The sequence below is a fragment of the Agaricus bisporus genome (assembly GCF_000300575.1).
Source record: "Agaricus bisporus var. bisporus H97 unplaced genomic scaffold AGABI2scaffold_10, whole genome shotgun sequence".
NCBI classification, from domain to species: Eukaryota; Fungi; Basidiomycota; class Agaricomycetes; order Agaricales; family Agaricaceae; genus Agaricus; species Agaricus bisporus.
Window position 1 is genome coordinate 430,617 of NW_006267345.1, and position 12,493 is coordinate 443,109.

General features: G+C 46.8%; 5 protein-coding genes across 5 annotated transcripts; 3 read left to right on the forward strand and 2 right to left on the reverse strand.

The window, feature by feature from the left end:
• The first annotated feature begins 2,006 nt into the window (after positions 1–2,006).
• Positions 2,007–3,275, forward strand: AGABI2DRAFT_194819 (hypothetical protein). Its single transcript, XM_006455102.1, has one exon. It carries the CDS (start codon positions 2,017–2,019, stop codon positions 2,890–2,892), a length of 876 nt encoding a protein of 291 aa, XP_006455165.1. The 5' UTR covers positions 2,007–2,016; the 3' UTR covers positions 2,893–3,275.
• Positions 3,276–3,413: 138 nt separating this feature from the next.
• AGABI2DRAFT_187606 (hypothetical protein) lies at positions 3,414–4,336 on the forward strand (the record flags this gene model as incomplete). Its single annotated transcript, XM_006455103.1, has 6 exons — positions 3,414–3,472; positions 3,547–3,627; positions 3,682–3,763; positions 3,838–3,967; positions 4,031–4,163; positions 4,219–4,336. The coding sequence occupies 6 exons, from the start codon at positions 3,414–3,416 to the stop codon at positions 4,334–4,336; spliced, it is 603 nt and encodes a 200-aa protein (XP_006455166.1).
• A 79-nt stretch (positions 4,337–4,415) lies between these two features.
• On the reverse strand, positions 4,416–6,328 carry AGABI2DRAFT_209506 (hypothetical protein; the record flags this gene model as incomplete). The annotated part of the gene is made up of 7 exons (XM_006455104.1): positions 6,142–6,328; positions 6,032–6,095; positions 5,585–5,964; positions 5,355–5,531; positions 4,865–5,302; positions 4,626–4,802; positions 4,416–4,538 (listed from the first exon to the last, which is right to left on the reverse strand). The coding sequence occupies exons 1-7, from the start codon at positions 6,316–6,318 to the stop codon at positions 4,416–4,418; spliced, it is 1,536 nt and encodes a 511-aa protein (XP_006455167.1). The 5' UTR covers positions 6,319–6,328.
• Positions 6,329–6,490: 162 nt separating this feature from the next.
• On the forward strand, positions 6,491–10,480 carry AGABI2DRAFT_226511 (hypothetical protein). Its single transcript, XM_006455105.1, has 10 exons — positions 6,491–6,718; positions 6,778–6,877; positions 6,928–7,169; positions 7,223–8,221; positions 8,277–8,374; positions 8,428–8,617; positions 8,667–9,052; positions 9,107–9,629; positions 9,689–9,905; positions 9,960–10,480. The coding sequence occupies exons 1-10, from the start codon at positions 6,500–6,502 to the stop codon at positions 10,376–10,378; spliced, it is 3,393 nt and encodes a 1,130-aa protein (XP_006455168.1). The 5' UTR covers positions 6,491–6,499; the 3' UTR covers positions 10,379–10,480.
• A 257-nt stretch (positions 10,481–10,737) lies between these two features.
• Positions 10,738–12,492, reverse strand: AGABI2DRAFT_194821 (hypothetical protein). The gene has a single exon (XM_006455106.1). The coding sequence runs from the start codon at positions 12,433–12,435 to the stop codon at positions 10,960–10,962; it is 1,476 nt and encodes a 491-aa protein (XP_006455169.1). The 5' UTR covers positions 12,436–12,492; the 3' UTR covers positions 10,738–10,959.
• Position 12,493: the final 1 nt, after the last annotated feature.

A 12,493-nucleotide genomic window follows, 5' to 3' on the forward strand; every position in this document is an offset into this window, starting at 1 on the left:
GAAAAAATAAATTAAATAGAGAACGAAGTAAGAAAATCAATTGTACCTTCGATAGTCAAAAAGTCCTGCGTACTAAGTTATGACGCTTGATTCCCAAGCCTAAAAAAAAAAATTACCGTTGTCAAACCAATATAATCCAGTTGGCCCGGCGTTGTATGGAAACAAGTGAATTTTTTAAGCGGAGGGAGTAAATCGGCTGATGATCATTCCAGAGTCCGGTCGGATCAAGGTCTAGATTAATGATGATGACCCGCGAACCTTGAAATTGGGACTAACACTGTAAACAGAGACCAGAAACTCTTGAGCAATCAGCGACCTCGGACCCTAAGTAGAAATACATCATTGTCATTAACAAAAATATACTCTCACCTTGCACAGGTAATCCGATGCGGACTAGATAATCAGTCAAAGTTACATGTCGAAATGTTGACATCAACAGAAGCTATTATGAACCCAAAAATACGCACGAATGGATGAGGATATATATCCGTAAAATGGGCGCGATGAGTCAACGAGCTCAAGAAAACACGAGGCAATGCAGGCGGGAAAAATTCCAGATTCTCCATACAATAACAGAAGCATGAATCAAAAAAAATCGGTCGAAAAGTAAGAGCGATGGAAACAATGACGTGATCCTTTTTGATACGAACGGTAAGAGACAGAGAGAGAGACTTACAGATGGAGGTATGACACTGCCCCCCTCCGTCTGGTTCTTGGCGTTAAAATGGTGAAAGAGAACCCGAACTGAAGATTCTGGAAGGACTATTTTTTTGCGGAGAAGTGGAAGGTTGAGGGAAGAGTCCGGAGTTTGATGGGGTTTGGATGGGAATTGTAAGGCGATGGGAGGGGAGAAATGAGCCAGTTATGAGCATTGGAACGCTTTCGAGAATGGGAAAAAGGAACCATGGGCGTGGCGCGCAAAGAGATATGTATAATCGATGGCGCCGTATCAATGGTCACATCGACAAGTCGGAGACTGTAATGGGGCACGTTGGTGTTGAAAATGGTTTGGATACCCGCAAGGTAAAAGTTATCGCGCAAGCGGATACATGACCGCAAATTTCCGGCAAAGGCGGCGACTGCTTCATAGAATCAGGGACGCGGGACACAGTATCCCAGATAGGAGGTATATGGTGGGAGAAGGCGCCCACATTATTACTTGATACGGCAATGAGTCGAAGTGACTTGAAATGAAAATGGAAGACTGCGCTTGTCAGATGCTGTCAGATTGCACATACGTTACATATAAGCGTATTTTCCGCTTCAGCCGAAATAAGGCTAGTGGTATGAAAGAGCGTCGCGGTTATTGTTGCGTGAGAGGGGGTGGGGGGTTTGGCATGGAGAAAAGACAACAAGATCCATTTTGGTGCTCCATAGTCCATTCGTATGAGCATATGGCGCTTGACGGTGGCTGGAGAGGAAGACTATTGATAGAACGTGGAAAATGGGCCTTGTATTTGAGTAAGGTATCGAACGATGAACGCATGATGTTGGTGAATTTGAAAGTGAAAAAAAAAGTACAAGGGGAGCGAAGGTTAGCCATGGCAACGAGCCACGCTAGGTGATGAAGAGAGAACAAGAGCCTGGTGCTCGTGGCCTTGGAGGAGAAAGGAACGACCGCGTCAAGAACAAGGCCATTTCCGGATTTGGTGCGCTCATTTAGGCTCCTCGATGATCGATCTTTGTCTATATTTGGTCAAAAGTGAAATCCTATCGCGTGGCCTGCGAGAGATCTGGAGATTCAAGCCGTGCAGATGGATTGCAGATGGGGCGCAGTGTGCGCCAGACTGTTTCGTGGTTTGCCGGGGGGCGTGTGGATGAAGAGTGTAAGGCAGAAAACAAAGAATCGGGTAAGGACAAGAGATGCAGGGACGGGAGGGGTTCTATTCCCAAAAGAGAGACGCGACAAAGGATTGACCGAAAAAAGACAGATCATGTTGTTCTCGATATGTCGTCCTGTGCAGGATAAAAAGTCTGGGTGAGCTCCTGGCGACCCAACACTACACATCCGCCACAATGTTCCAGGTCGCCTCCCATCCCTCTGCCTTCAACCTCTCCTCCCACGGCCAATTCATGCAACAACACCCCGCCGCTGCTCCGGCCGCGCCGTCCGCCGTCCAGCTGCCCCGCAACCTCTCCCGCCCCAAGTTCTCCGACGTCTCCAGAGAAGCCCTCGCCGGTATTTCTCCGGACCTCGTCGACGTGCCCCCGGAGTACATCCGCCGCGGCCTCCGTCAGAATCCCCAGCCCAACCTCCGTGGCGTCAACGCCGTCTCTCTCCCGCCGTCTCTCCCGCGCTCACAGATATCCTCCTCTCTCAAGGTCCCCATCCGCACTCCCTCTTCAGATGCCGCGTATCCCACCCACATCCTCGCTATATCCCCCGCAAAATCATCGTCGTCTTCGGACCACGCCATGATGTTTGCTGTCCATGCGCTCACTCTCGCCGCCTACTGTCCCCGCCTACCCGCATTGCCTGCTTCTCATCCGACTCCCTCGGCGAACGGTAATCTCACCCTCCCCGTCCTCCCTCTTTCTCTCCCATCCCCAGCCGCGTTCTCCGTCATCCATGGATATCTCTACACCCACCGCCTGGATGCTGTCATGTCTGCCCTTGGCTTCCCCGCCGCGGCGCCAATCCAGAATCTTACCCACCAGGCCGTCCTCAATATCCTTCAGTCCCCCAATACGCTACACCAGCTCTCTGACCTCCTTTGCCAGCATGCCTCGGGCAATCTGTCCAAGCTCATGGGCCTCACCGTTCGCGTAAAGGATTTGTGGCAGGATATCGTCAGCTTAGGGATTCACGAGAATGAGCTTTGGGATACTCTTGACCTCGCATGGGAGATTCTACTCGGTGCACTCAACTCGGCTGCCACAAATCAGCAATGAACCCATTTATCCGCATCATAAACCCAAAATGTCATACTTCCCCCGCACCGCCTTTGGCTAGACATTCAATACCCCCTTCTTATACCACATATGCGTTCACGACAATACCTACTCACTTACCTGAACACGCACATGGCTCGTGTTTTCATCTTTTTCCGCTTCATTCGTACCATCTTCTCTCATCCTAATAACTGCTGTATCATAGAACCCTTCCTGGATAGAACCAACCTGTATCGATTTGAACCCCGGTCTTCCTGTTTCTTTTTTTCTTTCTTTCCATTACTTAAACAATAAAGTTAATTAGTTTCGATTGTGCTTCATCGCAATACATAGCCCCTCCGTACATACTCATTTGACAAGAGAACTTTTTTTTCTTTTACAATCTCGATTCAGTTCAGGAAATGGAAACTGCTCATAAATGAATGACGTCAGAAATGATCCAAAGTCGCTCCCTTCACACCCCAGCACACAGCAATCTCTCTCCATTGAAGCACACACACAGCCATATCCTTCTAACCGTCATGAGCCTGCCACCTAAAGCTTTAATTCTCATCGCCGATGGTACTGAAGAAATGGAATTGTATGCGTTTTTCATTTTTTCATTCAATGCATGATATATGACATCTAAATCGAGATCCATTTTATCACTTCTAGTACGATAACTTATGATACACTCGTCAGGGGTGGTATCATAACTACATCCGCGTATATCTCCACTACACCTTCTCTAGACAGGTTAAGCGATGCTACAACTACATCTGCTGGACAAGGTCAAGTCACTTTGATTAGTCCACCAACGGCGAAATGTTCTCGTGGTGTTAGAATTATGCCAGATATCTATTTCGAACCTTCTGCAAGTGGTTTTGGTCCTGTATGTTTTGGAAAATTCAGTTTTTTTGTTGTGATGCGATTGATGGATTTTTTTATTTTTATTTTATTTACTAGGACAAGTATGATTTACTGGTAATTCCTGGAGGAGCGAAAGGCGCGGAAATTATGGCTCGGGATGGTGGTGTACAGAAATTGGTAAGGGATTATTTGAGTCAAGGGAAATATGTTGGAATGATTTGTGCTGGTAAGTTTTCAAATGATTTCTGTGTGATATACGATTGAACTTCTTAAAATAAAATAAAAAAAGGGAGTTTGGTCGCAAAGACGTCAGGGTTACCTTCTCAGCCTATAACATCTCATCCGAGCATTAAATCTGAACTCGAAAACTCGTTTGAGTATTCCGAAGATTCGGTCGTTGTCTCCGGTAAACTTGTTACCAGGCAAGTAAAAGGTTTTGCGTACTACTTCATTGTGTTTACGTTTCTTTTTTTTTAGTCGGGGACCAGGATCTACTTTCCCTTTTGCGTTGACTCTTGTTGAACTACTTGTCGGTTCGGAAAAGAGGAAGGAGATCACTCCGCCTATGATGTTTCCTTCTGGTACCCCTTGGTGAAAGTGAAAATGCCTTTCTCTTGGCGAATGATAAGTATTTTTTTTTACTTAGCCTTAATGAGTAGTCTCTGAAATGTATACTATGCGCGAACAACCAAAAACTGCTCTGGAACATCTGGAGACTCATACGGCCCAAGGTCAATCTCAATTTCCTTCACCTTCTCACCACTATCATCCTCTCTTTCAACAATCCTTCGATGAACCTGCAATCGACCGACTAAATCAGCGTTCCCGAAAATAAATAAAGAAAATTATCAGGTTTTTGAAAATAGCGTACGAACATGCCACACACGTGCATTGCACCCGAATTGCGTTAAACTCGGATTTCTACATTGTCGAACGAAGTTGACGGCTTCGGAAAGACGAAGGACGGCTGTACCACCATCTTCTGTATGAGCTTCTAATGGATAATTGACGTGGATTGTTCGTAATGATTTGGCATCATGTATGCGAAGAGCTAAATCATCCTTGGAGGGAATGGTGTTTCAGCTTTCAAACTATATTGGCACGGATAATTTATTAAACGTACCAGATATCCAGGCTCAATCACCATGAAAAGCTCTTCTAATTTGAAACACCTCGAACAAATTTCTGTGATCACATCCATGTCAATCAACATTCTATGTACACTTATCCTCTTCAACCTATCACCATGATCTTTCACTAACGCTCTAAATAATGTACTCGTCGCATCGCATGGTTCGAGAAACATATATGGACTATAAATTTGAAATTGCTCGAGATTGGGAGCGTTGGTAGAGGTGATGAGGGAGCTAAGGGTTGATGTGTAGTTCGATAGTTCAGAGCGGGCTATCCATCTTTGAATAGCTGTATAATTATGGTGATGACCGTTCGGAGGTGGAGGTGGTGAAGGGTTTAGAGGTGGTAAAGAGAGAGTTAGAGAACGTAGATTGTGAAATGTGGGTTGGGGGTTTAGACTGGACGTGGGAAGCAGTTGTTCAAGATCCTGTTGTGCTATCATTCAGCAAAGTTACAGATATGGGAGAGAGACACTGTACTAATCGAGGAGAAACGCCTTCGAGCCCAAGACTTTTGATACCGTTCTCGTTTTCGCTCAATACTGCTCGAATGCCCTTGTGTGTGACTTTCGGACATCCAGTCAAATGGAAAAATTCTAGATTTTGAAGTGATGGCGCCATTCGAATGAGGGTATCGTCTGTGATCAATGGAGATGTCTACGTTCCCTTTCATCGATGAATCGATTTGAAAAAAGAGGTTAGCAACGTACTCTGCAAATCAAATTTAAGCTTGTGAGAGTCCCTTGTAAGATCTTCACCCATTCTTCTAACACCTGGATCACTTCTAAAGTAGGCATAATGATACTGATTTTGGTTAACCAACGAAAGTGCAGAAGCAGTTTGGGGTCGAAGAGATGTACATGATGTCCATTGATTTCGAGTTCCCGTAAATTCGGCATTGGTGAACTTGAAATATGAGGACTGGCTTCGGGGGATGATGGTGCATTTAGCAATGCGCATAGGATACCGGATGTTAATGAACCGTCTCGTGTCCATGTACATGAACGTAAGTTTGTACAATTTCGTAATCCTTGGAGAATGTCCTTTAATCCCTCGTCGGTGAGTTGATGTTTAGGAAAATCGCGGATCTCTACGCAAACGAACCAAGTAGTATATAAGTATGTTTGTTCGCACAAGAAGGATAGGTATGTGCATACCTAGTCGACGGATGTATCGCGCAAGATGCGGACAGGAGGCGAGCGTCCGGAACAATAACAAAACCTAGTTCCTTCAATGAATAAATTAAAACAGACGATCCTTGAGCTACCTTGAGTTTTCCTTCTTTATGCCACGAGTATATGGAGGCTCGCTTGTACAACTCTGGTATTGTTGCTTGGTAGAACAGATGATCAACGAGTGCTGTCCTTGTCAAATGATGAACCTTTGGAAGATGCCTCAGAATTTCCGGGAGGAGTTCCGGTGGGAGGTCTGGGCATGAAGCCATTGCGGTCCTGATAATGGCCGGGATTGAGTGTACCTGCCGTCATCCGTTATGTATTGCAGTGATTTCTGCATTATGTAATCTTCGGAAGAGGATGATGCACGTGATGTTGGCCACGCCCGTCAGTCTTCCAGCAGTTCCGGCTTTTTACTTGTAAATTGTAATATCTTTCATTCTCACCACCATGTCGGACGTCGAAGACCTTAATTCGTACGACCCTGATATGCAACAACCCCGAGAGGAGGAGGAGGAGGAAGAAGAGGAAGAGGAAGAGTCCTTCGATAAGCCGCAGAAACAACCGACGCGGCGGGAATTTGAAGATGAGGAAGAGGAAGAGGACGAGGAGGATGAAGAAGACGAGGAAGACGAAGAAAACTCTGGAAGGAAACGCAAGAAAGCCAAGGTATGTTTATTGATGTACTGCTCTGTTGGTGTAATAGTGGAATTGAAACAATGATGTAGCACCGTCATCGACGTTCGGCTGCTAGTCGTTTCCTAGATATTGAAGCCGAGGTCAGCGACGATGAAGAAGACGAAGACGAAGATGAAGACATAGGTGCAGGTGAGTTGTTACGCTGTTTATAAGTTCGAAGTGTACCAATAATGATATAGATCCTTTCATTGAGACGGGAGAGGATATGGATGAAGATGCGGCAAGAGGCCATCATGCTTCACTAGATGCAAGGCGACAACTTGCTGAAGAAGAACAAAGCCCGGAAGAGATTGCAAAAAATCTAAGTAGACGATATGCCCATCGCGCCGCCGTTCGATATACGGGTGACATGAATGAAATCCCGCAAAGATTGCTCATGCCTTCAGTGCAAGATGCAAGTTTATGGCAAGTTCGAGTCAGGGTGAGTACCTTACCATTCGTTCATGACCGAGAAAAAGGCTTACATGTGGCTAGCCTGGACGCGAGCGCGATATTGTGTTTAGTATCATGCGCAAAGCGCTCGATGTCGAGTTTACCGCAAAACCTCTCGCTATCCTTTCTGCTTTCCAAAGAGACTCGCTTCCCGGTATGATATACGTGGAAGCACGCAGCTCAAAACAAGTTTCCGAAGCTTGTAATGGTCTCGTTGGTGTCTACCTCACTCGTATACATCTTGTGCCCATTGAAGAAATGGCCAGCCTTTTGCAAATCAAAAAACAAGAGCAGACCGTGACACCGGGTAGCTGGGTGCGCATCCGTCGAGGAAAATATGCCGGAGATTTGGCGCAAGTTATGGATATCACCGATACTGGCGAAGATGTCGGATTGAAGTTCATTCCCCGTATTGATCTCAATCCAAGAGATGATGCTGCTTTGGACGGGAAGAAGCGGAAAAAAATGACTGGCTCAGGCGCCAACATGCGTCCGCCACAACGACTGTTTAATTATGAGGAGGTCGCAAAGGTGTATGGCCGCAAGTCTGTGACTCGTCGGAGCGATGTCTACGTATTTCAAAACGACACCTACCGTGATGGGTTCATCGAAAAGGATTTCAAAGTCAGCGCTTTGATTCTGGAGGATGTGAATCCGACTTTGGATGAAATCACACAATTCACTAGACGGCAGGACGGGGAAGGCGAGAACCCGGTAGATCTTTCGATTATCGCTGAGGCTTCACGCAAAGCTGCTGTATTGGTTTTACAACCTGGTGATCATGTAGAAGTGTTTGAGGGTGAACAGGCCGGTATCCATGGTGTAGTGGAAGAGATCAACCAGGATGTGGTGACGATTTCTGCGATTGGATTTGACGTGGAGGGTCAGAAGATCGAAATTCCTGCCAGGAGTGTGAGGAAGAGGTTCAAACCTGGTGACCATGTCAAGGTCATGACTGGCCAGAATGCCGATGAAACGGGTTTGGTGGTTTCAATTGCGGATAACATCGTAACGTTTTTGTCGGACATGTCGATGCAAGAGGTGAGCGCTGAAAAATATTTTTGGTTGTCGATATTGAATAATAATCTCGTTGTAGGTCTCTGTGTTCTCTAAGGATCTTCGTGAAGCTGCCGAGGTTGGCTCAGGTACTAACATTGTTGGAAACTACGAGCTGCACGACTTGGTTCAACTTGAGTATGTAACGACTTAACCCTTCTCCCGATGAATTTCTCATCTTATTTCTGCAGCGCGCAAACTGTTGGTGTCATTTTCAAGACTGAACGCGATTCTTTCCGTGTTCTAGACCAAAACGGCCAGGTGCGTTTGGTACAACCCCACCAAATCTCTATGCGCCGGGATTCAAACCGAGCGGTGGCGACGGATCGCGATGGACACGAGATACGCATCAATGACAACATGAAGGAAGTTGAGGGAGAGGTAAGACTCTACTTCTGGTCTAAATGCAAGTTTCTAATGTGGCCATCAGGGACGCAAGGGCCGTGTTCTACACATCTACCAATCCTTCTACGCTTTCCTCCATAACCGCGATATCATTGAAAATGGCGGTGTTTTTGTGACAAGGACACGAGCCTTGCTCTCCGTGGCACCGAAAGGTAGTCTCGTCAAACCCGGTGCAGATCTTTCGAAGATGAACCCAGCACTCGTTCAACCCACTGGTGGCATGGTAGGCTCAGGCAATATGGGTCGGGGACCCAAAGACAGGCATATTGGAGTGACAGTCACCGTAGTCAAGGGACCTCATAAGGGATATGCGGGTACTATCAAAGATACGAACGGCAACATTGCTCGGGTTGAGCTACGGACGGGGAACAAGCTTATCATGATCGACAAAGAGAAGCTTTACCGCAGGCTGTAAGTTATCAGTCATCCATCCTACAAACGTCATGTCCTTATCTTGTATGTTAGGCCCGATGGCAAGCTTGAACCCCTCGATAGACCAGGAGGCGGACGTGGCGGTGGATTTGGTCCTGGTGGAGGAGGTCGTATGGGGCCCCCATACAACGCTGGTGGGTTTGGTGGCAATGCTGCAGGTGGCCGTACGCCCTTCGGCAACTCGGGACGTACACCAAACCCTTATACATCCACCGAAGGCCGGACACCCGGATGGAACGCCTCAAGAACGCCAAATCCATATGTTGATGGAGGAAAGACGCCTGCGTGGAATGCAAGTTCGCGGACGCCTAATCCTTATGCTGATGGTGGTAAAACACCAGCATGGAACGCCAGCTCTAGGACACCAAATCCATATAGCAGTGGAGGTGGTGCTTCCAGTTGGGGCGGTGCGACTCCTGGAGGGAATGTCGCACCTGCCGGGGGTCCGTCATGGGGTGGTGCCACGCCTGGAAGAGCGACCACAGGGTGGGGTACGAGTGACGGATGGGCGTCACCGAGGAATACTAGTTGGACAGCGACTGACACGACGCCTTGGGTGAGTTTCTATAGACCATCGTTTTTTTATTTCGATAAGTTGTTTATTCATTTGGACAGAGTGCACCTACTCCAGCTTCTGCACCCACACCAGCTTCTGCACCAACACCCACAACAGCGGCTACGCCAGCGTTCAATAGTGGACCTACACCAGCACCCATGCATACTCCTGCTCCTCCACTTGCCCATACACCTGCTAACTATTGGACTGGACAATCGGCTCCCACACCATTCACAAGCTTCACTTATGGAACAAGTCCCAGCTCATCCGAGTACAGTACGTCGACCTTTTTCATAAGATATTGACCCATGACTTATTCTGCTATTTTAGCACTGGATGAAGATTGGATGTTCGAATCTATAGCCTCGACCTATCTCAACCGCATCAAGGTTATAATCCGGGATACCAAGATCGACAACTACAAAGACGGTATCCTTGAAAATCGAGTGGGTTTTATTCTTTCAGCGCATCGGACTCAAGGCGGGTATGAACAAGAGGTTGTGGTTGCATTTGATGACCTGTCTGGAGAAAAAGAGACATTAGCGGCCAAGTATGTCAAACCGATTGAGGCATCGAGAACGAATGAAGAGGCGTTGGCGATGGAAGGTCCTAGTGAGGTGAAAGGACGTGCTGTGTTATTACGCGCCAATGCGGATTCTGCTATGGTGGAAGTGTCGCCGAAAGGTGATTCGAGTGTATTCGAGGTTCCTAAGACGGCTCTGTTGGCTTTGTATGAGCAGAGAAGTTAGTAGTAGTTCACTGTATATCATTTGCACGTTACTGTTTTTTTATAGTTTATACTAGACGTTTTAGGAGACGGCTTGTTGATCGTGTTTCTCCTTGTCACCCTCCTCCAAGTTGAAGGGTAAGTGGTGTGGGGAACAAGCATGATCTTACCGATAGTAGTCGTGAAGATCAGGTACATTCACACCTCCGCGAGAAATCGCGCGAAAGAAAAGTCGTTCACATTCAGTCTAAATAAATTGATAATCCACGATCTTGCATATTAACACGTACATTGTTTCCCATCCGTCCTTTGTTGAAGTATACTAACCGTCTTCTCGAGGTAGAATAAATCAGAATGTACTTCAGGTCCCGCTTCAGCTTTGTAGAGTGCACCACATACTTGTGTTCCAACTTTGGAAACAGGAGAATGACCCAATTACGCTCCTCAAGTTTTTGGAGGTCAGATACAAGCAGACTGAACATCAATACTGAACTGTAGGCTACAGCAATTAAGTTCACTACAAAGTCTATGAGCGTCAATGTTGAAAAAAAGATCAGTGTATATACCCAGAGCAATTCATCACTCTCATCATATACTAAACCCTCACAAATCCTGTTCTCTTAAACCTCTATCTCCACATATAGAATTCAACGAATCAAAAAGCCTGATCTTCAACGCCGGCCGCATACCCTGCAAATTCCGCAACTCCCTGCGACATACATCAATATGATATGGATGCCCTACTCTCACAACCTTCAACTTCGTCAACGGCGCCAACCAATCCGGTAAAAGGTGCAGAAAAGAGATCATCTCTCCAAACCAGGTAGTTTCGAGAATGACTGTGATTTCCTCGAGGTCTTTGAGATACTGAAGACGATTGGGGGGTTCGCATTGGCGGCGGAACCATGAGATGAAAGATTTATCGGCGTTGAATGCGAATGAAAGTGGGATTGGATTCGTGCCATTTGACATGGAGTATTTGAGTTCGGATGAGAGAACGGAGATTGCACGATCGTATCCATCATATGATGTAAGAGACATTGAAATGTAACACAATTTCGGAAAATGCTTCGGATATCGAAGGAGGGTTGCAAGGATTGTCGGGTGAGCGTCCAGATACTCTAGATTCGGGAAAAGATAAGTTCTCTCGATGGGTGGAGTTACAACTTTTGGGATACGGATGTGGTCCAATTTAATTCTGCGGAGTGCTGGATGCCGATGGAAGAATTTGAATAGGAGGTCAAATGAAACGACGAAAGGTTCTTGGAAAGACTTGCGTTTGATAACGAGTTGTTGAAGTGATGGAGCCGATACGGATGCGAAAAACTCTTTCCAGCCCCCCAGCGAGTCTTCACAAATCATGAGTTCCACAAGAACGGATGATTGACTCCGTAGGAGGTCGAGCGTGTGTGGGAGGAAGAAGGGGAGTAGCATCATTGAGTCTCTGAGCTCTAGCACCTCGAGCGTAGGAGGGCAATTGAGGAAGGATGTTATGGATGCCAAGTCTTCAGACTGAGCGGCAGTGAATCTGCCTGAAGAGGGCTCATGGATATATGTAGACATTGGTCCGCGATCCAACGAAAGTTTCCGACATTTCCTATGTAAAGCAAGCTTCAATAGCGCGACGAGATTTAACCTCCAAAGATCGGAGTCGTGTTTTCGAATGGCACTCGTCGCGCCAGCCAAGTTATCCAAACGTTGGAAAGATAAAGTGTCAATTGAGGATATACGGTGCAGGAACTGTGCGATTGTTTCGGTTTCATATTGGGACACGAATCTCGTGCAGGAAGAAGCGAAGAAAGTGTACTTGAATGTGGGCAGGGTAGGTTTGTAGACCCAGAGGTTAAGGAGAGTAAGGAGCCGTAGACGGCGGGGGTCATCTGGGCACCAATTGGCTTCGATGACCTCTTCCTGGATATCAATCTGTAACAGACGCCTCAGAAGAATAGGTATGAGCAACCAATTGAGATAACGGTTGGTTTTGACGAGGGCTAGCAAGCCGTCGTCGTCGCATAGGGAGATGATGAGCTCGCCGATTTCTACCGGGAGGTCGCTGAATGTTACGAGGCCGTTTGACATGGTTGGAGCATGAGTGTGGCGCTATGCGTCTGCCTGCCCATTACATTGTCTTTATGCG